This window comes from Brassica napus, chromosome C9 (genome assembly GCF_020379485.1).
Source record: "Brassica napus cultivar Da-Ae chromosome C9, Da-Ae, whole genome shotgun sequence".
In the NCBI taxonomy this organism is placed as follows: Eukaryota; Viridiplantae; Streptophyta; class Magnoliopsida; order Brassicales; family Brassicaceae; genus Brassica; species Brassica napus.
The window spans coordinates 9,710,209-9,734,913 of record NC_063452.1 but is presented as its reverse complement, the minus strand read 5'-3'; the positions used below and the strand labels follow the sequence as shown (position 1 = coordinate 9,734,913).

The window sequence follows — 24,705 nt, the reverse complement described above, 5'->3', positions numbered from 1 at the left end:
AAGGTGAATTATTGATGCTTTCATAAAGCTTTATTCTCTAACGAATTATTTAATCCGTCAACTTCATTTTCCTTACCAATCTTTGGGAGTGATTTTCTTTTAATCTTCTTATTGATTATGTAAACAAGTTACAAATTCTGTATAATAAGGCATCATTCACCAACATTGCATACTGTATTCTATAGCGGGAAGAAATCAAAATCCATTTTTAATATAGAACTAAAAATAAACATTTTCTAAGTTCAGGTGCATTCCCATAAAGATGTAACAAGAAGAAAAAACAAGAAACATGAACAAATCCTTGAGACTGACATTAAAAAAAAAAATTTGAACCCTTACACTGTTGGAGCAATGAGATGGACTTTGCTTAAACGGTATTACTTCTCTTCTTCAAAACTTTAAACGATCATTCTGAACCGTAATCCTCCGGTTCCGATCAGTCAAGTTTCACTGAAGAGAACAAGTAGTGCACGAACCAGAAGGAAGAGAGGAAACCAACAGTACCTGTCGCGAGCATGATAGCCAGGACCATGAACAGAGAGTAGCCCAGATAAAGAGTCGCTGAAACGGGTCCACTCAAGTTTTTAAGGTCGAAGACGAGATAGTTTATGGAGTATATGAAGATGTAGATTGCAACGGATCCTGACGCAAAGAATGATTTCCACCACCATTTATAGTCTTCCACACACAAGTGCATGTACGTTAGCACTAGAGAGACCTCAGCACACACCACAACGAGAAGGATCATGACAACAAACAGGAATCCAAAGACGTAGTAGACACGGCCCATCCAGATGCTGGACATGATGAAGAACAGCTCGATGAAGAGGGTCCCGAACGGAAGTGTTCCAGCGCCTAGAACTAGAAGCCATGATGGGTATTTCTGAGCTGGGATTTCCCTGGGAATCTGGTTGGTTCGAACCGGGAACTCAATGTGAGGAGCCCTGGCTCCAAAGTAACCACCGATGAGAGTGAGAGGAACCGAGATGCAGAACCACAGGAGGATGAGGATGACAAACAGAGAGAAAGGAATGGCTCCAGTACTATGGCTACCCCACAGAAGGAAGTTCAGCGTTGTGAGGATCAGAAACGCAATACCCGGGAAAAAGCAAGCAGCTTTCCATGCAACAGACATCCATCCACGGTGTTCCCCACATCCAATCGTCCTCCAGAGACGAACCGCGACATAACCAGCTGCGATGCCAAGGATCATGTAGAAGAAGAGCATACCGGTGATAAGCGTCCCACGCGAAGCCGGCGACATGAACCCAAGAGCAGCGAACAAGATAGTCACAACAGCCATGCCAAGAATCTGAACACCGTCGCCAACCATAACACACAGAAGCGAAGGGTTCGACGGAGCACGGAAAACATCACCCACAACAAGCTTCCACCCAGATAACTCCTCATTCATCTGAGCTTGAGCCTCCTTATCCAACTCCTCGTAACGGGTCAAATCCCTCCTAACAGTCCTCAAGAATATCACAAGAACAATACCAGCCAAGAAAGTGATCACCATAAGAGAGTTCAAGATCGAGAACCAATGAACCTTTGAGCCTTCCATCTTCAAATACGCATCCCACCTCGACGGCCACTTGATGTCACTCTCCTCGAAGCTAACTTCATAAGAGAACACAATGGACTGACCTTCCTTGACAGACATGGAAACACTAGTCGAATCACATTTGATCGGAGTCGTGTATCTCTCATACATCTTCAGCTTCTTCGTCGAATCAGCGTTATGAGCAAAGCTGCAAGGAACCACCTCAAACCCAACAACCATATACCCAGGCACATCAGAGTCTTTACTCTTCCCCATAGTCGGAATCACCTCAGCTGCATCCCCAGTACCCATGACACGCGCCACATTAGCAGCCTCTTCATACTTATGAACAAGAACCTTAAACTTCAAGTGGTTAAACACATAGTAAACATCCTGAACCTTGATCCCAACAGGGTACCCAGTCCACCTCAAAACATAACCATCTTTCTTAGTGTAACGAATCGCAGGCAAATTGTCAAGCATGGGGTTCACCTGATACATCTCATCAATCCTCTTCTTGAGAAGCTTGAAACCGTCGCCAGAGAGCTTCTCCGTCTGACAAAGAAAGATCTCACTCTCGTTCTTGAACATCTTGAACCTATACGGAGAATTCTCGATCCGATCTCCCATGAGAAGCTCGCCTAGATTCTCGGCACTGTCCTTGATTCCTTCGGAAGGTTGGCAAAACGGCAAGCTGTAGTAGCTAAACGGCATCTCGGTTTCGATCGAAGTGAGAGAGTTCACCTTGACGTTCAAGTAATCGCCGACCTCGTACTTGTGAGGATAACTGCCCGGGAGGTAAAACGCGAAACCTAATTGGATCAGCGAGAAAATCGCCGCGAGGAAGCAGATCTTGATTCGATCCATCGAGATCGTATCTGGAAATGAGTGAATGAGGAAAAACCTCGTCAGAGATCTGGATCTAGTCAAATAAGCACCTCAGATCTAAGATCTTAGAGAGGCGAATCAGAAAATGATAATGATAACTTTTCTTTCTGGGAAGAGCGAAAGAAGATCGACACTCACCTGTTGATTATCGCGTATGGAGGAAGAAGAGCTTTTCGTTCTCTGGTAGCGAAAAAAAAAACTAATAAATCGAGAAGGGAAGAGAGGAGAACTTAATCGATGAAAGGGAAACGCGAGCAATACAGAGAGAGAGAGAGAGACTAAAACACGTTATTATGTCCTCCAATTAACACAATACACGTCAGCTAAGTATTAATATCAACAAAACGATGCCGTTTGCTGTTACGTCGAATCGGATACATACTAATGGGTCTTATACAAGCTTCACGGAGTTTTGGCCCATGAGGTAGGATTGTGTTTATAATAAATATATGCAAATTCTATTGATGATATTATTTAATTTAAATTTTTATTTTTTCATTCTGTATTAAAAAATTTAAGTCATTAATCTATATATTTTACTTGTATAAATTAATTATTTATTTAACCCATATTAATGATATAATTTATTTGGTTTAGAGTGGATAATTTATATGATATATGATTTTTATGAATCTATAATTATAAGACTTATTAGATGTCAATGTATTGACCTGAAATTTTTTATACTAATCAATATCCTATCTCATATGAAAACTTATTTTACTTTACATGAATATGATTTTATATTTACGAAATTACAAATAGACAGTATCAATTTAATTTTTATTTTATTATTAATAAGAAACATTAATAAATGTCAATTTGGTTAATTTATTATTAATTTAACTAAACTTATCGGATATATGCAAACATATCATCAGAATTTGTTTTTTTTTTAATTAATTTTCAATAATATATAAATTTTAAATATATTTTAAGATTATTTACGAATTTATTTTATTATTTATTAAATATTTAATAGTATTATTAATTATTTAAAAATAGAAATATATTCCTGAGTTTTTCATTTCTTATTGGTTTTGTTTCATTGGATTTGAGTTTTTCATTTAATTTTCGTTTTGTTTTGTTGGAGTAAGTATATCTTGATGTCTGAGTAGATGGTCCCTTGTTTCCTAGTCTGTGTCACAAAGTGAGTAACCTGTTAATATTGGCTAATAGCGAAGGGAGATCGGCGAGAAGCTCTTTAAGTTATGACGGTGATAATGATTCTTAGATTCAGTCCCCATTCCCTTTTAGGGAGGCAGACATTTGCCCATGAAATTTCAGCAAATACATGACCCTCAATCTTGCCTGCACACTGGTAACGACAAGAGAGAAACAATTCTTTTCACACAGCCCTTAAGTAGAAAAAATGTCGCCATTCAGAAAACCACTATCCCGGAGATTACCAGCCAATTGTACCTCAACTTAATCTTGAGAGCCTGTTGTTGTGTCTCTCTCTCTTGTCTCTTATGGTTGTACTTGAATATCCAAGCTTTTGAGTGAGTCTGAGTCATCTCAATAGCTCTTCTGACTTCAACGTGCAAGGATACCCATCTCATCTCTTGCTTAATTGGCCAGTGGTGTGGTGTCACAGCTCAACACATCTTCATTTCTAGTACCAACGAATAATGATGTTTGTGCGCCATCAACCTTTAGTTCCTGTTTCTAAACGATTGGAAATTATTTATATCCCCATTTATGTTTCACTTGAAACATCTCTGTACCAAAGATAAACTGATTGAAGTCTGCATGATCTTGCATCCCTTGCTTGGACCAGGTTATATACTCCGTGGAATCCTTTTTTACGCTGGATCATGAAAACAGTGCAACCGTCACGTCCTTAATACTTGAAACCATAGATTTCAAGCCCACTCCATGATGCTAGATCAAAACCAGAACATGCCTTTAAACCATGCATTCACTATCCAGTCTTGACTTTCTTTCACCAGTGGGTTGACTAATTCTGGATTTCTCTGTAAACTCATAGCGATGAACCCTGAAAATTTCTCTCTATATATATTTCTAACTCTGCTTCAAACTTATTGTTTTGAGCACCCAACTGTACCTACATATATATAAAATCTGACGGATTAGAAATATGGCTCGCATCAAAGCCTGACAAGAGTTTGCAATAAGTTTACATGATAGGTTAAGTCCTTTTGCCGGCCATGATACTGCACCGGTGTGAGAACATGAAGAAGCTAATAATGCAATATCAACATCTGTTGTGAGTAAGTAAACCTAACTGTTTACTTGATTAAGAAGCAAGAGACATTGATGCAAAAGAAGTTAAGAACCACGACGACCCATGTCCTAGAAAAAGGCAATTACTATCATAAGGATTTTCCTTCAACCGTAATAAACAAAAAGAGTATTTTCCTCTAAAAAACTTCAAAATAAGAGGTTTTATTTGCAAAATCTATAAAATATTAACACGTTACACATCAAGGAATTGGTATCGCCTATATTTAATTAGGTTTAAGAAATAAAACTGGATATTACTTATGGTTAAGAGACCTAAACAGTGAGAGGCGGACTAGTTGAGAGTAGCCATGAAAAAAGTCAAGAGGTCTAAGAAACGAGACGAAAGGAACGATGTAAACGATCCGTTTATCATGATTCCTATGGCACTCAAACTAGAGATTCTTATGAAACTGCCGCCGAGATCCATAGCCAGGCTCCGTTTCGCTTCTAAACACTTGTCCTCGATCATCCTCGGCAAAGACTTCACCGAGTTGTACATAACTCGATCTTCCACTCAACCGCGTCGTCATCTTGTCTCAGTGCACCGTGGCAGCCACATGCAGCTCTTTCACTCCTTCTCTCAGGAGGAGCATCCTTCGTCTAACACTACTGATCATGACAAGGTTAGTTACACACTGGATCCGGATGTACGGTATTTATTTACTCCACCTGTTCGCGGCTTGATCTGCGGTCGAAAAGGTATCAAGATGGTGATTGGAAACCCTAGTACGGGCCAGTTCGTAACGTTACCTCGAATCAAAACGAGGAAAAAAGAGATTTTATCTGTTTTTGGATATGATCCTGTTAACGATGTATACAAAGTGTTGTGCCTGACGGTGATAACTCAACGTGGTAATATAGCTCGTGGTATAATATCCCGTGATTACTTTTTGGAGGATGTTTTGGCGTGGGAGGCTGTTGTGTCCGAGGAGCATCAAGTTATCACTCTAGGAGCTAAACAAAAATGGAGAATGATCGAGTGTAAGTATCCACATCGTCATTATGCTGGATACCATGGGATATGCAGGGACGGTGTTCTGTATTACTTAGCTTCTTACAAACAAAAACGATCGCTAATGGGCTTTGATCTGAGTACTGAAGAGTTTAATGTTACTAAGCTTCCCGAAGATTATAAGCTACAAGAGTTTGGTAATCTGGTGAATCACAGTGGAAAGATAACCATAGCGAGCCAGGCATATACCGGCGCAATTGACCTATGGGTTCAGGATGATGTCAACAAAGAAGTATGGTCAAAAACTGCTTCTGTGGTTCCTTCTGTGGCTGATATATTTGGGGCAGATCAACGTTTAATGTTCAGGGGTATACTTCCTACTGGCGAGATCATATTCGCACCGCTCCCATCTCCTAACCCATTCTTTTTTCTTTGCTACGATCCCAAGGAAAAAAAGGTTAGACAAGTTGTGGTTGATGGAATTGGAGATGACTCTGCTGCAATCCAAGTCTTTTTCGATCATGTTGAGAGTTATATGGTTCTGTGAAAGGTATGTTGATCCCTCGATGATGCACGAATCTTCTTGTTTTTCTTACTACTGGAATTGTGACATTTGATCCACCAATTTATCCAGTCTTTTCATCAGTGACGTTTTATATATGCTTGTGGATTATATATGCAAGTATGAGTTGATTATGCCCTTTTTGAAAAAAAAAAGAGTGTGAGTTGATTAAAGTTTTGGTTTTTCGTTCGTGGAGCTAAGAGCACCATTATCCCTACCCATTTAAGGGTTTCTAATTTTTTTTTGTCTGATTAAAAAAAAAAATATTAAAAAATGCACCAATCGCGAACCGTCACGTGAGCACCATTATTGGAGCTTTTAAAAAGGGATTTCATTCAAAAATGCAATGTGTGGCCCCACCAAACCATAAAAACCAGTCTCCAAAGTCATGAAATAAGGACCCCTTGTGGTGGGTTTTTTGCGCTGTTTGCGGGCCCTACCGACACGTGGCGATCCGCGATTGGTGCGTTTTTTAATAATAATTTTTTTTTAATCAGACAAAAAAAATTTTTAGAAACTCTTAAATGGAGTTTAGGGATAATGGTGCTCTAACAAGATTCGGTTTTTTTATTTTTTTAAAAAAATTATATTTTGAGTGAAAAATAGTTTGTTTTGGCTATACCAATCTTCATCCATCATTTTTGTTTCATTGAGTTTTGTAACTTGATCAAGTTTGATTTATATATTTCATATTCTTTTTGTTTGAATACACACATGGAGTCACAAATTTGTCATCTATTACCCAATTTATAAAATTGAGTTATCCCAGCAGAATACCTGATATGGGATCACAAGAAAATATTAGTTAGGTAACAACTTTATTATTTATCGATCATATAATCCCTTTTTAATTCATACTGAATAAAGGATATGTACTACTAATTGTCAATGAAACCTTCAAAATTCTCTCACGAAACTTGCTTTGATGCATTCGAGATTTGCTTTGAATTTGCTCTAGTTTTTTCTTAGAGGTTTCTCTATATCTTTCGATTTTGTTGTATTGTATTTTGCTGTTTCAGTTTGGTTAAACTCCATTCTTATTTGTAACCCGGATGATTACGAAGTAATGGAAGTTGTGTTTCAAAAAGATTGCTCTCGTGAACGATCTTATTCCACCTTCCAACGAACAAAAGCTCAATGAACAAAAAAGAACTGAAACCACATATGCCTTTTCCTACGATGATTATCCCAATTTCCCAACAAAAGTAGCTCGTAAGCTGAAAAGATGAAAACCAGCACCGTTTTCATCATTGTTTTATGATCGAATACAGTCACATATTTGATCAGACCAGAGTTCTCCTTCAATAAAAAAAAAAAGCCAACAAGACCATGAGCTGGAAATACGCCACCTTTTACGTTCCTTCTTTCACATCATCATGTCTCCACATTTGCTGAAGAACGATAGTTCAAATTCTTCGAACATGCTAATTAATTGCAAGCGACGCCCATTTGAGACGATAACAAACGAACATGACGCCTTATTTGAGGCGATTAAAATCGAAACGTTTAGAGTTGATCTCTTGACGGTTACATATATAGACAGCTCAACTTTGGATTCTCTCTCTCTCTCCCTCTCTCTCTCTCTCTCTCTCTCTCTCTCTCTCTCTCTCTATTTGAGGTCTATTGTTCCTGAAAAATGTTAAAAAATTGTATTTTTAATCTATCTTTAAGTGATTTATATATTTTCATATTTGATTGGACAATCCACAAATATCTATTATTGTGATGATATCAAGATACCAACTAAATTTTAATGTTTCAACTTTTATCAAACTATATACCAAATTATAAGTTGGTTTTATGATTCATTTATTAATTTATCAGTTAACATGTTTAATTAACCAACTGTCAATCACTCAAATTAACTCAAGTATTTTACTGTGACCATATTTGGGTTTTGAGTTATCAGATTCAGACAAACAGACAAAACAAAAGATGCAAGAGTTTGAGTTATCAGATTGAGTAAAAATCTTTTTCATCTTCCACCAACTGAACCAACTTGAACTTGTCTTCTTTGTCTGAGCTTCTTCGAGCCTTTTTCTCTGTTCAGCGGCTTCCTTTCTTTCTTCTTCAACTTTGTCTTCCAATGCTTTCACTTTGTCACCAACTAGAGCTAACTCTTAAGTGAGCCATCTCTCCAGCTTTTTCATATGACTAGCCATGTTTTTCTCCTTCTTCATGATAGGAAGCACGTCAGTTGCGAGAAAGAAGACACCTAAAATAGCCGCCATTGAAATAGGGTGATTTGGCTACAGACAAAGCTACTCTTCCTCTTCATTAGCTTCACCTTGTTCATTTGAGCAAAGGAAGCCAAGTTTATCACCTTTGAACCCAAAGGACTCATGAATCTCTGCTCTTTTGTAAACTGCGTGGAAGATTCTCTCAGCCAGAGACACCAGAAGCTGTTTCCTCAATGATTCGTAAGGAGAATCAAAGAGGCTTACTTTCGTAGGTTTAGTATTTTCAAAGAAGAAGATCCGTGCAAAGAAAAAAGAGGAAAAAGAATAAACAATCTGGTTAAGAGATAATCTCGGACCACTACTCATTAATTTACACCGACAATAAATTATAGAAAACACTATAAAGAAGGCATATTCTTCCACTAAGAGACGATAACTAATCGTTTTTCCTATTGTTCCTTTCTAACTCTCACATTAATTTCAATGTAACAATCCCAAGAGTAAAAGTCTGGAACGTTGCCTTAGACCATCTACGATGGGAGTATTGAATAAAAGATTCAACTATTGAATCACTACAACGAGGATGTTGAAAAATGAAATTTGATGATGGGGATTACTTGGGTGTTGAAAAGATTCAACATGTTAAATAAGAAAAAGTGAGGTACACCGACCACACATGTCACTTTAAAAAAAATTGATTTTATTATTTAAAACCAATATTCACATTATAAATTAAATATTTTATTTTATATCTTATACGAAAATTTAGGATTTCAAATTTTCTATAAATAAAGACTACGTTTATTTAATTTGGATATAGAAAAAATAATTATAATTATTAATTAGTAAAATAAGGTGTCAAATTTTATTCAACAAAACCATTGTAGTGTGTAAAAGTTGAATATGTTTTGAATGATAAAGTGGAAGAAAAAAAATATGAGGTGAAAGTTTTATGAAAAATTCAGCTAGAGCATCAAATATGCTAGCTTTGTTTCCATTTAAAGTGTATAAGTTTGGGAAATTGAGGTATATTGTTACTAAAAAAAGGTCCAAAATTTGTATTTTTAATCCATCTTCCAGTGATCTATATATTTTCATATTTGATTGAACAATCCAAAAATATCTATTATTGTGATAATATCAGCATTAATTTGTTTCACTATATGACTGAACAATTTAGATACAAGGTAGCTTTTAATATTTCAACTATTATCAAACTATATGTCAAAGTATGAGGTTTTTATAAGTTGGTTTAATGATTCATTTATTATTTATCAGTTCACCTGTTTAATTAACCAATTGTCAATCACTCAAATCAACTCAATTATTTTACTGTGAGTAAACATGAATAAGCTTAACAATTCAGATCATCAAATATGTATGAGTTACGACCATATTTTAAATACGTAAATCTGAATAAACGAAACTACTCATCTAATATTTAGTATGTTATCATGTTTTATTTTTAAAAGATATCATTTTGTGAAAATAAATGTGGTGATGATACTAGTAAATTAAGAAAAAATCATTTTACAAATAACGTTTAAAGGATGTTGTATTAAATCTGTGAGCATCCGTGAGTTCTTCATTTTGTAGTTTTGTTTGATTAAATTTAAGTTCATTGCATGTTCGTTTTGTTAGATCAGATCAACCATATCTTGATGCATAGATTTGAAATTCGCATAACGTAATAGTTATCGCAACATTATGAAAATGTTACATTTATTTTAAAGAGCTAGATGATATTTTCTTCAGCTTTAGTTCTTTTTTCTAAACTAACAAGTTTTATTTAACGCCAAATAGTCAGTGTGAATAACATACCCAGTTTAGTTTAACGCCAAGAATCTTTCTACTATTTTTTTTTGAAACACATAATATTTCTACTATGTAAACTATAAAGTGGGCGTTCAAAAAAAAGGGGAAGACGACATATTTCCACACCATAACTGTCACATAGCAACAAATGTACACAATCTTTCAACATCGTCTCAATTTCCCACTTCATAAGTATAACAACCTATTTCCACACACTATGAAAGTTCAAAACCCGTTTCCACACATACCAAGATTTGAGTTGGTTTTAATGGTTTTTGACTTTAACCGATAGTAAACCAGTTCGTATCGGTTGACACTAGTAAGATCCAATCCAAAATAAGATCCGACTTATGATCGATTGAAACCCGGCCCAAAACCCTTTTAAAAACCCCCAAAATCAAATTCATCCCTTAGAACCCTAAAATCAAAATAATCTGAGAAGGGATTTAATTTCTTACAAAGAAAAACCCAGAAAGTATGAACAATGAATCTGGAAATTCTAGTGGAGTCAGTAGCGCGCGAGCAAGATGGTCGCGTTGTTGGTGTGCCGAAGAGATTTTGGTGTGGAGAATTGGTTGTCTCCTTGATGTCAAAGTCAACCGCAAATTCTTACAGAAGATACTTTCAGTGTGCTTTTGCGGCGGAGAAAAGGGTTAGTTTCTTTGTATAAATGTGATTGTTCGAAATGTATGGGTAATTCGAATTTTGTGTGTTTTGTAGCTGAGTAATAAAAATCACACTTATAAATGAGTTGATGAGGCATTGTTGGATGAGGTTGAAGCATTGTCATTTAGGATAGGAAATCTTGAACAAACAATTCTTGCTGAGCGTGTTGAAGAAGCGATGAAGAAGTTTGAAGAGCTTGAATTGAAGTTAGAGACTGAGATTTGTGCAAGAATGGAAGATGTTGTGAGTGAAGCCAAATGCGAGGTGAAGAAAGCGCTTGTGCTTGTTGTTTTAGGATGTTTGAACATGTTTGTGTTGTCTAAGGTAATATAGCTTATCGCAGTTTATTCAAAACAGATGTTTGTCTCAGTTTGTTATATTTATGTCTTTAAGATGATGATGGTTGTATTGTTAACTGTTTGTTTTGTTTAGGATCATCATTTCTCAGGTAGTCAAGCTCAACAGAAGAATTAACATTCGAGCTTCTTATCTCAGCGCAGTAATCCCTCAGCCGTCCAAGCTGCTCATCATACTCTCTTTCAATCCATCTGAGCGCTTTGTTCCTAGCATTTTGGCATTGCGGCCTACTAACACTGAGCTTCCACTTCTCCATAACCAGCTCCTCAATCTTCATGGGCATGAAATACTCTGGTTCTTCTCTGATCTTGTCAACAAACATGCGAGCTATTTGTGGAACTTTGAGCAGCTCACAAGTACCCGTAGGAACACAGGTATGATCCTTCTTCAATATCTTCACCTACCATTTGTTGGGATACTTTGCTGGGGATGAGCAGTAAATGCGCCAAGAGCAACCTTTGCCTTCACATACAAATGCAATCTTTGTCTTGTCATATCTACTTTGCTTGATGTTCAGACCCGTTTTCAGAGCATAGTCGAGCATTGCTTCCTTAAATGCAATTCCACTGATGAACACTTGCCCTACATACAACTCCCCACTGCCTCTCCTAATATCATTGCGCCGCCTGTAGATAGTCCTTTGAATTTCTTCCCCCTCTTCATATTCATCATCTTCTGTCTCTGGATACAAGTTATGCTTCACTTGAGGTTCATCAACAAAGTTGAAAGCTTCTTTCTCAATGTTGTAGTCTTTACGCTCTCTGCGATCTTCACCATCAGAGTCAACATCAGGAGAATCGGTAGTCCCTGGGTCGAAATCAGGTACATCAGTCCACTCAACATTCACGTCAGTCCATGATTCCATTGTCGATTTCTACAAAACAGAGAAACACAGAGTCAATACCAGAGAGAAAGATAGACAAAGAGACAATACAATAACGAGAGAGAGAGAGAGAGAGAGAGAGAGAGAGAGTTCTCGAAATTACCTCAGACAGAACAATCGAAAGAACAACGAGGTGGAGGAGGAGGAGCAACGACGTTCTTCGCGAGAGAGAAACAAAAGATTTACGTTTTGGGGGTTTTTAATTGGGTTCTAATTTGTTTAATTCGGGTCTTGGGTCGGTTTATTAGTTCCAATTAGTATTAGGTTGATTTAATCTGGTTTATATCTCTAATCGGGTCGTTTTTGGTTTAGCTAAGTTAGTCATTGGTTAAGTTAAGGTTTAGGGAACACTAACCAACTTTAAACCGCTATTTGTCGGTATTAGTCCGTCTTTCAAAGTTTAGGGGAAACGAGTTTCGAACTTTCATAGTGTGTAGAAATAAGTTGTTATACTTATAAAGTGGGTAATTGAGACGAGGTTGAAAAATTGTGTATATTTATTACCATGTGATAGTTCTGGCGTGGAAATAACTCGTCTTCCCAAAAAAAACTATAAAGTGGTTACGGCATCGCCGTAAAACACAGACGCAATTCAAAACTTTCAAAAGGCATCTCCTCTCTCGACGTGTCCATCGATGTGACAGGATTCAACTACTAAACCCAAAAGAAAAAACGGTCCGGCCCGATTAACTTGTTCACCGCAACAAAGTGGAAATAAAAATTCCCCTTTTAACAAGTTAACTGAAGAAAAAATCAACGTGAACATTGTTAAAAAGGATACAATATTATAAAACCACATATCCATTCTCTTTAAATCAGCACTAAACCGGATAACTGTAGCGGACCGAACCTCGTGTTGTATAAATTTTAGCATAAAACAAAGTTCACACTGCCCATTATCTCTAACCACCAAGGCACCGACCTTATATAAGTAAGCAAAACCAGAGACAGTCCTCTCACTTTCATTACTTCTTCAGTTTTTCAAAAGAGAGAGCTAATGGCGTTAGCGAATAACTTAACGGCAATACTGAACTTACTAGCGTTACTATGTTCGATACCTATAACGGCGTCAGGGATATGGCTTGCCTCAAAGCCTGACAACGAGTGTGTCAATCTCCTCCGTTGGCCTGTCGTCGTCCTCGGCGTTCTCGTCCTCGTCGTCTCTGCTTGCGGCTTCATCGGCGCCTACCAGTAAGTTTTATATAAAGACAAGACACTTTTGCTTCAGTTTTGATTCAAACGTTTGAGCTCAAATGATCACTCTGAATCATTCTCAGGCACAAGGAGACTCTGCTGGCTGTTTACTTGTGCTGTATGGCGATACTGATCGGACTCTTGCTGGTGGTTCTGATATTTGCTTTCGTGGTGACCCGACCCGACGGGTCGTATCAAGTTCCGGGTCGAGGTTACAAAGAGTACAGGCTCGAAGGGTTCTCAGATTGGCTGAGAGAGAACGTTGTGGATTCCAAGAACTGGGGGAAGATAAGGGCTTGTTTGGTTGATACAAACGTTTGTCCTAAGCTCAGCCAACAGTTCATCACAGCTGATCAGTTCTTCTCTTCTTCTTCCATCACTCCTCTCCAGGCATGTTCTCTCTCTTTCATCTTTTATCCTCTTTATTCTGAACCTGAAACTTCTAGTTTGTTACATTTGGCCTCCACGTTTTTCATTTCATACCGTTTGATTTGACTCTTGTAGTTTGTTTTATATATTCTATCTTATTTTGTAAGCAACCTGTGGTTATTTGATGTAGGTTAGCTTAGCAGAGATAAATCACATTAAATGTAGTTAACAGTGATGTTAAAGTTATCAGCGCGGTAATTATGTCCCCTAGTCAATCAAAACCGTAATTTCACGCACTCATGATTATTGATAGTTAACTTGTAAACTTAACATCTTAGGTTAAGATTATATGGGTTATTACATCTCTATGAGTCAAAAGTTCAAATCTTAAGTTAGTTGCCTTTAAATGGTACCATTTGCTTATATCACCTTAATAAGTAATTAAAGATTAGATGATTAGTTAAGATTATTTTAATGATAATATTTTGTCAATATCTAGATTATGTGAGACCTACGGTTTTTGTTCTTATAAATGAAAAAGAAACGGTCCATTATTCAGAAAAGTTTAGCTTTTCACTTTAGCTTTTGTGAAGTCCAAAAGAGCAATGTTCTTATTCTCTGTATTCCCTTTATTTTGTAGTTACCTTTAACGATTTAATTATTTTCCTTTTGTATTTCCTTATCCTTTAGAAAACTAAAAGTAAAATAAAAAATAATTGAAATTTTGGACAAACTAATCCAGAAAATATTGCAATTAGCTCAAATTATGTGTTAAATTACTAAATTACTCAAATTCTAGGCATATGAAGTCTCAATCTCAATTATTGAGAACTTATCTTGAAGCTCTAGTATTTAAATTATTAGATGTCTTATATATATAACCATATATATTCTAGGAGACTAGTGTGGAAATTGCTGGAGACCAACTGTGCAAAAGATTAGTAAGATAAATCACAATTTCAAAACATACACTATCATAAGGATCCACCATCCACCCACAATATGTTACATGATAAAATAGGTTTTCGCTGTTTATTTATTTTATGTTCTTTGTCATTGTCCCACTCACATAATTTTATGATCCCATTTTCTCTTTAGATAATCTTTTTAAAAATCTCAACTCAAACTTGACAAAATTTTCAAAATTTTCTATTCAGAATTATTTTTAAAATGCCACTCTCAATTTTTTTAATTTTTTTTTGCCACTCTCAAAATTCATTTTCATGTTTTTGCCTTAAAAACAAAATCTTGGATTTTGGTTATTTTGAATAGGTTCCCGTTCTACTTAACTGACACAATACTTGTTATGTAAAAATCTCAACTCAAACTTGACAAAATTTCAACATTTTCTATTCAGAATTATTTTTAAAATGCCACTCTCAAAATTCATTTTCATGTTTTTGACTGAAAAACAAAATCTTCGATTTTGGTTATTTTGAATAGATTCCCGTTTTTTTCAACTGACATTAATACTTCGTTGTGGGGGTAATAACTAATAAGATCATATAATTTTCTAATCTTTATACGAATCAAAATTTCTAATGCTGTTCATCAAATTAATTTAAATCATTTGAATATTTTATTCATTTAGAGCATCCACATCAATGAACCTCCATTTGGGGTTCATTGGAATTTTTTATTATTTTTTTGGTGGGGTCGGAAATAGTAATGAACCTGTATTAATTTTCTTCTTCCATTAGTGAACCCGAACATGGGGTTCTTAGAATTAAAAAAAAAAATTTATTTTTTTAAATTTTTCAATACATTATTATTCAATAGTATGAAAATCATAAACATAGAAAGATTATTCATCTTGATTACCGAATATTTGCCATATATTTTCAACTAGATCAGCTTTCAGACGGTGATGTATCTGTTGATCCCGAATTTGATTGCGAATGCCACGCATTTGACCGACATTAGAAAGGCTTTCCGTAGAGGAGACGACATCAACCTCGGAACTTCTGCTTGATTCTCCTGATTCGAATACATATGTATCATACTAAGTGAATCTGTCTCGTTCGTCCTCTACTATCATGTTGTGCAGTATGACACAACATCTCATAATCCTTCCTATCTTTTCCTTGTCCCATAGTAGTGCTGGGTTTTTAACTATTGCAAACCTCGCTTGCAATACTCCGAAAGCACGTTCGACATCTTTTCTTACGGCTTCTTGATGTTGAGCAAATAGTTGTGCTCTTGGAGTTTGAGGAAGTGAGATTGATTGGATAAATATTGACCATTTTGGATAAATTCCATCGGTAAGATAGTACGCCATACGATAATTGTGGTTGTTGACCTTGAAATTAACTTTAGGAGCTCGACCTTGTAAAATGTCATCAAAAACTGGTGACCGATCCAGAACATTAATATCATTTAGGGTACCTGGAAGTCCGAAAAATGCATGCCATATCCACAAGTCTTGTGATGCCACCGCCTCTAAGATAATTATCGGCTTTCCTGAACCACGTGTGTACTGTCCTCTCCAAGCTGTTGGGCAATTTTTCCACTCTCAATGCATACAGTCGATGCTGCTTACCATTCCCGGAAACCCGCGTAACTCTCCAATATCCAGTAGTCGTTGAAGATCATCAGCTGTAGGTCTTCTTAGATACTCATCTCCAAATAATTGTATTATCGCATTAGTGATATTGTCCAAACATAAAAGTGCAGTACTTTCACCTAGTCGGAGATATTCATCATACGTATCTCCTGATTGACCATACGCCAACATACGTATAGCTGCTGTACACTTCTGAAGTGTAGATAGTCCGTATCTTCCATGGGCATTTCTTCTTTGCTGAAAGTATGGAACTTCATTTGTTAGAGCATCCACTATGCGAAGGAACAATGGCTTATTCATTCGAAAACGCCGCCTAAACATTTCCGGTTGGTAAGTGGGATTTTCCTTGAAATAGTCATTCCATAATAGATTGTGTCCTTGTTCCCGATCTCTTTCGATATAAGCTCGTCTCTTTGGTTTTTTGGCTTGAACATCAACTAGGGAGTTGACAATATTATCAAATTCTTCATCGAACCATTCTTCAACAGCTTCATCTACGCCATCTGACTCTGATGATGACATTTTTTTTAAGTAAAAATATGATTAAGTGTTTTAAAAAAATGGAGATAGAAGAAGTATTTTTTTTTATTCAAAATATGATTTAAGTGTTTAAAAAAATGGAGATAGAAGAATAATTTTTTTTTAAGTAAAAACATGATTTCGTGTTAAAAAAAAAATTGAGATAGAAGAAGTATTTTTTTTTATTCAAAATATGATTTAAGTGTTTTAAAAAAATGGAGATAACAGATGAAGCAATGAAGAACAAGTTTGAGTTAAGAAGATAGGGAAAGGGAAAGAACTTAAAGAAGATAGGGGATGATTGTTGTGTTCTGATTGTTTTAGAGAGAAGCAATGAAGAACAAGTTTAAGACCAATGCATAAATGAGACAATAGATTATATAGGCATTGTTTTACAATACACGTGAAGTGTAGAAACCAACAAAATGCTACACTTTCACACCCGTGACACAAACATAATTCATCCGTGAGTGTAGAAACCAACAAAATACTACTGTTTCTCACACCCATTACACAACATAATTGAAAACGTGTTGTCGCTACACACTACCTACTACACCCCGTGACAACTACTTAGCTAATACCACCCGTGACCTGCAGAAGCAACAAAGAACGCCAGTTGAAGTAGAACCCGTGACCTGCAGAAGCAACAAAACCACGCCAATAGTTAGTAAGCAAGTAAGCAAACCAAAGAAACTACTACTACTATTTATTGTAACAGGCATAGTTCCAATTAAAGCCAACGAAACTACTACTACTATTTGATGAACTGAAATAAAATGACTATACAACTCAAATTCCAAACCAGTCATAGTTCCAATTAACATTCATTATCAACAAAACAACCTAAAACAACTATGCAAATACTCAAGAAAACAACCTAAACTACTACGTTTGTAATCACTGACCAGATCAAAGCATCTCAGCTACGAGTTTGTCCTTGAGAGACACCTCACTATCAGTTAGAGTATCTTTTTTTGAGAGGAGACGATCTAGTAGTTTCTGCTTGGATATGTTCTGTTTCATGTCTAGAATGGTCTGTAGTCGATCATATGCTGCTTCATTCCCATGTTTCTTGCGTTTGGCGGCTGCTTTGCAAGCCTTAACACCAGGTGGTCTAACCTCTTCTTCCGAGCCAGGCACCGTCTCTGTAGCTTCCTTCCTTTTCTCCTTTGCACCATCTGTTGTTAAATAAGTTGACCTCCACTTTTGATCGAACCGCAGCTCCCTCCACGCATGTTCAAGTGTGAACTTGCCCGTGTAGTCGTTGAAGAAGATGTCATGGGCAGCCTTCATGACATCGTTCTCATTTTGGCCACTAGCTTGCTCCTTCAAAGCGGCCTCATAGCTTTCCACAAACTTACAAACCTCGGAATTTAGCCTTCCCCACCTCTGCTTACATGTACTCCACTCTCTTCCAGAAGAGCCTGTTAGCAGAGGGCTTGAATTGAAATATTCCTCAATTCTTCTCCAAAAAGACACTAACTTCTGCTGGTTACTAACTATGGGATCTTTGCTGGTGTTTAACCAAGCACTGATGAGGACTATATCTTCTTGTGGTGTCCACTTTTTCCTTTCAACCGGTTTGGGAACACGAGAAGACCCGAGAGAATTAAGGGAAAACGGATCCATTAAGGTTTCCGTAGGTGTGTTTTAAAGTTGGTTTCTGTTTTAGAACTTGGTTTGAGTTAACCTCAGTAGGATTTACTATGTATTTAAACTAATATTTTGGGTGATGTAACTTGGTGTGTTTTAAAGTTTCTAACTACCAAACATGGTGTGTTTTAAAGTTTCTAACTACCAACCACCAACCACGAAAACAGATAGCATTCATCAAAACACAACCACTATCAGAGCATGACATCACTTTCAGAGCATTCATCACTGCCACCAACCACCCTAGTTCAATTAATACACGGAAACTACTTCTAGTTCAGTTTACTTTCAGAGCATCACTTTACTTTCAGAGAATATCAATTAATACACTGAAGCTACTTCTACTTCAATTCACTTTAATTAATACAACACGGAACCTACCTACTCAGCTTCAGTTCTAGTCCAGCCAGCAACCTAGTCAAGTTCAGTTCTAGTTCAGTTCAAGATCAGGTGTTTACCTTTTGGATTTTAATCGAAGCAGACCTTCTCCAGAATATCCACCTGCACAGTGAGGTTATAAACGTCACCAGTGAGCCTATCAACCAGCAGAGCGAGCCTTTTAACCTGTGCCTGCACAGATAAACCTTCTTACTGTTAAAAAAAAATTACTTCTTGTTACTTCCTATTAGGTACACTTAAAAAAATAAATACACTAACCTCTACACTCTCTATCTGTCTCTTGAGATTGGGCACCCACTTGATCACCTCCTCAGCCTCGTCCACACGCTTACGCAGATGTTCGATCTCCTCCTGGACACCTACAACCCAAGGCTGACGATAATGTAACCCATCAGCCTTGGTGACAACATTATAAAACATTAGACAACATATTTCCTACAAATTATACTACATATTATACGAGTGCTCTGAGGTATCTCTTACCTCGTAGTTTATGCAGGTGAAGAAGCGCTTTCCAGGATGAGTCTCGTGCTCCTCCTTCACCCGCACCTCGTCAATCATTCTCCCACCACAGGGACATCGTCTTGGAATTCCATATTCTGAATCGCAAACGTTTCCCAACATGTTTATGTACTCCTGATGCCTCTTTGTATCTCTCCTCTCCTCTGCGGGATCCATATGAACCAGATAACCTAACGGATTACAATAACATCACAAAAAAATATTGATTTAAAACCTAAAATCGAAAACCCCCAAAATTCAAAATTAACCCACTAATCGACAAGGAAACGCTTCGATCTAGCCCTATATGAAACCCAGATGCCCATTTATAACCTACAATCGAATACCCCCAAATTTGAATATGAACCCTATTTTGAAAATCACACTAATCTACAACGAAATGCTTCGATCTACCCCTATATGAAACCCAGAAGACGATTTAAAACCTAGAATCGAAAACCCCCAAAATCGTATACGAACCCTAATTTTAAAATCCCACTAATCGAACTGAAACGCAAAGATGTATCGGTGAATCCACTCGATACTCACCTATTAACGTGGAGGAGACACTCTCTACTCGAATCGATGAAGAATAGTGAAGAAATTTGAAGAAATGAGATGAGAGGAGACGATCGCTCGAGAAATCGCCTCTCGGGAGCAAACCCTAGATTTTTTCAGAAATGAGGGAAAGTGATTCTCTACACGCGATCCTTCTCCTCACGTCAATAACGCGTCGCCAATAGCTGTGTGACATCTGGCGTGAACCCGTCTCCTACGGGGTCACTGGGAAGGCCCGGCTCGCAAAATAAAACCCATTTTTCTATTTTTTTTTTAATTCCGGCCCTATGATACTGAGCCCATGAACCCCTTTACAAGTCTCAATGTGGATGCTCTTAGGTTCTAGCAAGTTGGCATTCAAGTACACCGTAACAAGACTACTGGAACCACTAATAATTAAATAAGCCTAGATGATTAGTAATTAGACATTATCAAATATTGGACTTGGACCAATGATTAAATACGATAATTACAATCAAAAGTCTTTGTCTCCATTACATATCTCCCATGTTCTACCACTAACATAGCTAACTATGCATTTTCTTTGTGTTGTACAGTCCGGTTGTTGCAAACCACCAACCGCGTGTGGCTACAACTTCGTCAACCCGACACTGTGGTTAAACCCAACCAACATGGCTGCAGATGCAGACTGTTACCTATGGAGCAACGATCAAAGCCAGCTTTGTTACAATTGCAACTCCTGCAAAGCTGGTATTTTGGGAAACCTAAGACAAGATTGGCGTAAAGCAAATCTCATACTTATCATCACTGTCGTTGTTCTCATTTGGGTCTATGTTATTGCATGTAGTGCATTTAGGAATGCTCAGACTGAGGATCTCTCCCGCAAATAAAAACATGGTTGGGTCTAAAGTGTGCATGTGTATACATTTTTTGGGAGTATTCAAAAATAGCTTGTGATATTATTACTTTGTGTTCAAAAAATTATGGTTTTTATGTTTATGTTAGATTGTTTGTGAAGAAATAAAAGATAATTGAACCAATTTATACAGTCAAGTTAATCTCATTGTTAATAGGAGTGTGTAAACCTCTAAAACTCTTTAATAAAGTAAACACTTGAAGATTTTATTGATTTTTATTTCACTTATACAAAATCTAGAGAATTGAGCCATGAACATCTTCTCTCGTATGGATCTCTTTACTAAAGCTTGTTTTCATCCTGCAATATCAACATGCATAAATCTTGTCAGCTTCTCTATACACATAACACAAGAAAATAAATGCGTAGGTATTAAATTTTTTTTGTTAAGTGTCTACTTGCGTCTTCTAATTAATTGAGTAAAAAATGGAGTAAAAAATTGGTAAAACGAAGATGAAGTAATAGTAAAATACGAAAGAGAGAAAAATAATGTGGAGTAAAATAAAGTACTCTAACAAAATCTAGAGTAAATATGAGTGTGGATTTCCCTCATATTCAATATTATCTAGAACGAACATGAAAAGTAATATCTTTTTTTCCCCAAAAAAACATAAACGCAAATACAAATAAATAATTACTGTGGTGATGGTGATGGAGCATTAGGTGTTTGGCCGCATGTTTGGTTCAGAGCTTGGTAGAAAGATTTTCTTTCGGCAAGTTGATTGCCTTGTGGGCTCTTGAAGTCGATAGTGCACAAGAAAACACACTCGCAGATACAATATCTTCTCACGGAAGGATCCTTGTGACGGCACTTTTTCAAGCAATTAAATAAACATACACTTCCTTCTGCTTCTCGTTCCATGGTAGCTATCACCAACACTACTATCATCATCACCACACTCCACTTCGTCATCCCTTTCTCTCTCTAACGGTCTTGTGTTTTGTTTATAATAAATTTGACTATGTTCTCCTCAAAACTAATTTTATATACGTACGAAATTTATAACCAAATCTTGATTTATGGTATATTAGGCGTTACCTTACGTATCGTGACAAAAAAGGGCGTTACGTTAGTTTTCTATTGTACAGCCATTTGTGCGTTGTCAATCCTTTAAATTAAGATGTAATCTTCGTTACTTCTTGGAATATGAAGGTATCGTTTTTCTTCTTCTTTGTTTTACTTAAATTGGAGAATCCATTTACAAGACAAAGCATCAAAGGAGTGACAAATGTGTTATACTGTTTTAAAACAGAATCATGATTTTACTCTATATAAAGTCAAACTTTAGTAAATTTGGTGATCAACAGAAAAAGAGGGAGAAGAGATTGCAGTTTTGCATGAGTCATCGGCACTTGCCTGAGTCTCATTATAGGGTCGATATATCATGGATATTCAATAAAATATTAGTTTTTGGTTTCCAAAATTTAAAGAACTAACATTCAAGTTTAAAAGTTTCAAATTATTAAGAGTTATTAAAATTTTCACTAAAAATGTTTATTTAGCGCTTAAAATTTCAAGAGTTGACAATCCGTTAATATTTGTTAAATCAAAATGCCACATTATCGGGAAAATCATTAAACAATCTGTATAGACAAATAATAGGGATGTTGTTTTTTTTTTTTGGAACTCATATATTATAATGAAAGCAGTTAGTTGGGAGCATTAACAATCTCACCAACCACTAAGGGTTCAAACAGAGCTAAAGCTCCTTTAGCCAAGGCATCGGCTTCTACATTCCTCTCACGAGGTAACCAAACAAAGGACACTGAATAAAAAAACTCAGATAGCTTCAGGATATCAAAGACTACACTATGCAACTTTGCAATCGTTTCATTTGAAGAAAGGCACTTGATTAGTTGAGCAGAATCCGACTCAAATCTGATATGTTGCAGCTTCAGTCGCTGGCAGGTTTGGACCGCTTCCCGGAGGGCCAGACCTTCTGCCATTAGAGGCGATGCTACAAACTCCAGGTGTTGTTGAAAAGTCATGTTCTGTGGGGAAGAAAGGATGACCCAGCCAGCTCCGGCAGTCAAACTAGACGCACTCCACGCAGCATCAGAGCGCACTATCCTCGTACCAGTTGGGGCTATCATCTCCGGTTTCCTGCTCCTTGAAGTGTCCGGTTTCTCTGGTTTGCTCTGTAAGCTCCATTCACGAGCCATTCTAATAGCTGTAGATAGCGTATCCTCAAGCGAGACAGAGAATCCTTCAAACACTAACCGGTTGCGAGCTTTCCATAACGACCACATGACTCATGGTACCACCGATCCATTAACATCCCCCGCAGGTGGGAGACTTTTTTGGTTACATATTGAAAGCCAGACCACCATCAAATCTAACATTCCACTCGAGTCCATACCAGGAAGTAAAGGGGCTAGCTGCCAAACCTTTTGAGCAAACTGGCATTGGAAGAGGAGGTGAGTGATAGATTCGTTGTTTCCACACCTTTTGCATCTCGGAACAACTTCTATGTGTCTTTCGAGCAGCCGCTCGCCTACGGGAATAGCACCTTTAAGTAATTTCCAGGCAAAGAGCTTCACCTTCGGGGCGCAGTCCAGAGCCCAGACATTCCTCTTCCAGTTAAAACCTGCATCATTTCTCCTAGTATCCGGCTCTTCTTCTATGGCTAAATAGTAACCAGACTTAACAGAGTACTCTCCTCTCTTTGTGCCTAACCAGATTAACTTATCTTGAGCGCCTGTTAGACTCGGTTTGATGCAGAGAATTTTTTCTTCATATGCCGGGAATAGAAGTTGTAATTTTTGACGATCCCAGTGCTTACCACCATCGACTAACAAGTCTGCAACACAGAGGTCAACACTCTGTTCTGAAGGCGGGCCCATAGGTCTTTCCTGCTTGTTTAAACAAAGCTAGGGATCCTGCCAAATATTAATGGACACTCCATCCCCCACAGTCCATCCCATTTTTTTTAGCAGAAGATCACGCCCTATCAAAACGCTACGCCAGCCGTGAGACATAACCGATGCTTCTGTGGCTTGTAAGATGGAGCAGTCAGCAAAGTACTTGCCCTTTAGAAACTTTCCCAGCAGGCAGTTAGGATTATTCAACAGTCTCCATCCTATCTTGGCTAACAGTGCATCATTGAAGCTTTGGCAGTCTCGCATTCCCAGCCCTCCGGCGGGCTTTGGTTTTGCTATCTTCTCCCACGCAACCCACGCCATCTTCTTGGCATTTTCATTGTTATCCCACCAAAATCGCATGAGGACAGTCTGAATTCGCTTTCATAGCGACACTGTCAACTTGAAGCAGGTCATTGAGTATGAAGGGATAGGCGATAGAACACTCTGGAGCATAACCATCTTCCCAGCCGAAGACAGTAGTTTAGTTGACCATCCTCGTGCCTTCTGCTTGATGCGATCGACAATTGAGGAGAAGAGATCGCGCTTTTTCCTGCCAAATAGCTCCGGGAGTCCAAGGTACTTGCCCACTCCACCATCTTTTTGAATTTGAAGAGAGGTCTTGATCAGTGTTTTCAAGTCCGCCGGGGTACGCTTTGAGAATGTTATTGCTGATTTTTCCGCATTGATACATTGGCCCGAGGCCTCTTTATATGTTTGGAGGATAGTCTTGAGTGCCTTGCAGTTACTCTCATTAGCGTTGACGAAGAACATTGTGTCATCAGCAAAAAGTAAGTGATTTATCCGGGGACAGCCTCTTGCGATTTTAATCCCTTGGAGTAAACCCTCCTCTTGTGCTCTGCTACATAATCCCGAGAGAACTTCACTACATATAATAAATATGTAGGGAGAGAGGGGGTCGCCTTGGCGAATTCTTCTACTCGGTACTACCTTCCCTCTAGGCAAGCCGTTAATGAGGAAGGAGTATGTGACAGAAGAGATGCACTGAATGATCAGACCGATGAGGATTTGGTGGAATCCCAACCGAGTCATAACAAGAGCGATGAAGTCCCACTCTAAGCGGTCATACGCCTTACTCATTTCTGTCTTAACCGCC

General features: G+C 37.5%; 6 protein-coding genes and 1 long non-coding RNA gene across 9 annotated transcripts; 3 read left to right on the top strand and 4 right to left on the bottom strand.

Moving 5' to 3' along the window:
* Positions 1-192: 192 nt before the first annotated feature.
* On the bottom strand, positions 193-2,741 carry LOC106375517 (transmembrane 9 superfamily member 11). Its single transcript, XM_013815445.3, has 2 exons — positions 2,570-2,741; positions 193-2,421 (listed from the first exon to the last, which is right to left on the bottom strand). The coding sequence occupies exon 2, from the start codon at positions 2,408-2,410 to the stop codon at positions 437-439; it is 1,974 nt and encodes a 657-aa protein (XP_013670899.1). The 5' UTR covers positions 2,411-2,421; positions 2,570-2,741; the 3' UTR covers positions 193-436.
* Positions 2,742-4,850: 2,109 nt separating this feature from the next.
* On the top strand, positions 4,851-6,354 carry LOC106374601 (F-box/kelch-repeat protein At3g04660-like). The gene has a single exon (XM_013814595.3). It carries the CDS (start codon positions 4,987-4,989, stop codon positions 6,175-6,177), a length of 1,191 nt encoding a protein of 396 aa, XP_013670049.2. The 5' UTR covers positions 4,851-4,986; the 3' UTR covers positions 6,178-6,354.
* Positions 6,355-10,671: 4,317 nt separating this feature from the next.
* On the top strand, positions 10,672-11,186 carry LOC106372882 (uncharacterized protein At4g04775-like). Its single transcript, XM_013813144.1, has 2 exons — positions 10,672-10,839; positions 10,947-11,186. Exons 1-2 carry the CDS (start codon positions 10,672-10,674, stop codon positions 11,184-11,186), a joined length of 408 nt encoding a protein of 135 aa, XP_013668598.1.
* A 1,701-nt stretch (positions 11,187-12,887) lies between these two features.
* On the top strand, positions 12,888-20,812 carry LOC106375518 (tetraspanin-2-like). Its single transcript, XM_013815447.3, has 3 exons — positions 12,888-13,284; positions 13,371-13,677; positions 20,410-20,812. The coding sequence occupies exons 1-3, from the start codon at positions 13,091-13,093 to the stop codon at positions 20,701-20,703; spliced, it is 795 nt and encodes a 264-aa protein (XP_013670901.2). The 5' UTR covers positions 12,888-13,090; the 3' UTR covers positions 20,704-20,812.
* LOC106375519 (glutathione S-transferase T3-like) lies at positions 13,724-19,793 on the bottom strand. Of its 3 annotated transcripts, XM_013815451.3 has the most exons (3): positions 19,277-19,793; positions 19,052-19,189; positions 13,724-18,964 (listed from the first exon to the last, which is right to left on the bottom strand). In XM_013815451.3, exons 1-3 carry the CDS (start codon positions 19,469-19,471, stop codon positions 18,863-18,865), a joined length of 435 nt encoding a protein of 144 aa, XP_013670905.1. In that variant the 5' UTR covers positions 19,472-19,793; the 3' UTR covers positions 13,724-18,862. The 3 variants fall into 3 exon arrangements, with proteins under 3 accessions (XP_013670905.1, XP_048625866.1, XP_048625865.1); XM_048769909.1 differs by having other exon boundaries at positions 19,052-19,793; XM_048769908.1 differs by having other exon boundaries at positions 13,724-19,189.
* A 102-nt stretch (positions 20,813-20,914) lies between the features above and the next one.
* Positions 20,915-22,845, bottom strand: LOC106375520. Its single transcript, XR_001275298.3, has 2 exons — positions 21,368-22,845; positions 20,915-21,029 (listed from the first exon to the last, which is right to left on the bottom strand). It is a non-coding gene; the product is annotated as an uncharacterized LOC106375520 (long non-coding RNA).
* Positions 22,846-23,600: 755 nt separating this feature from the next.
* Positions 23,601-23,912, bottom strand: LOC125592458 (uncharacterized mitochondrial protein AtMg00310-like). The gene has a single exon (XM_048767644.1). It carries the CDS (start codon positions 23,910-23,912, stop codon positions 23,601-23,603), a length of 312 nt encoding a protein of 103 aa, XP_048623601.1.
* Positions 23,913-24,705: the final 793 nt, after the last annotated feature.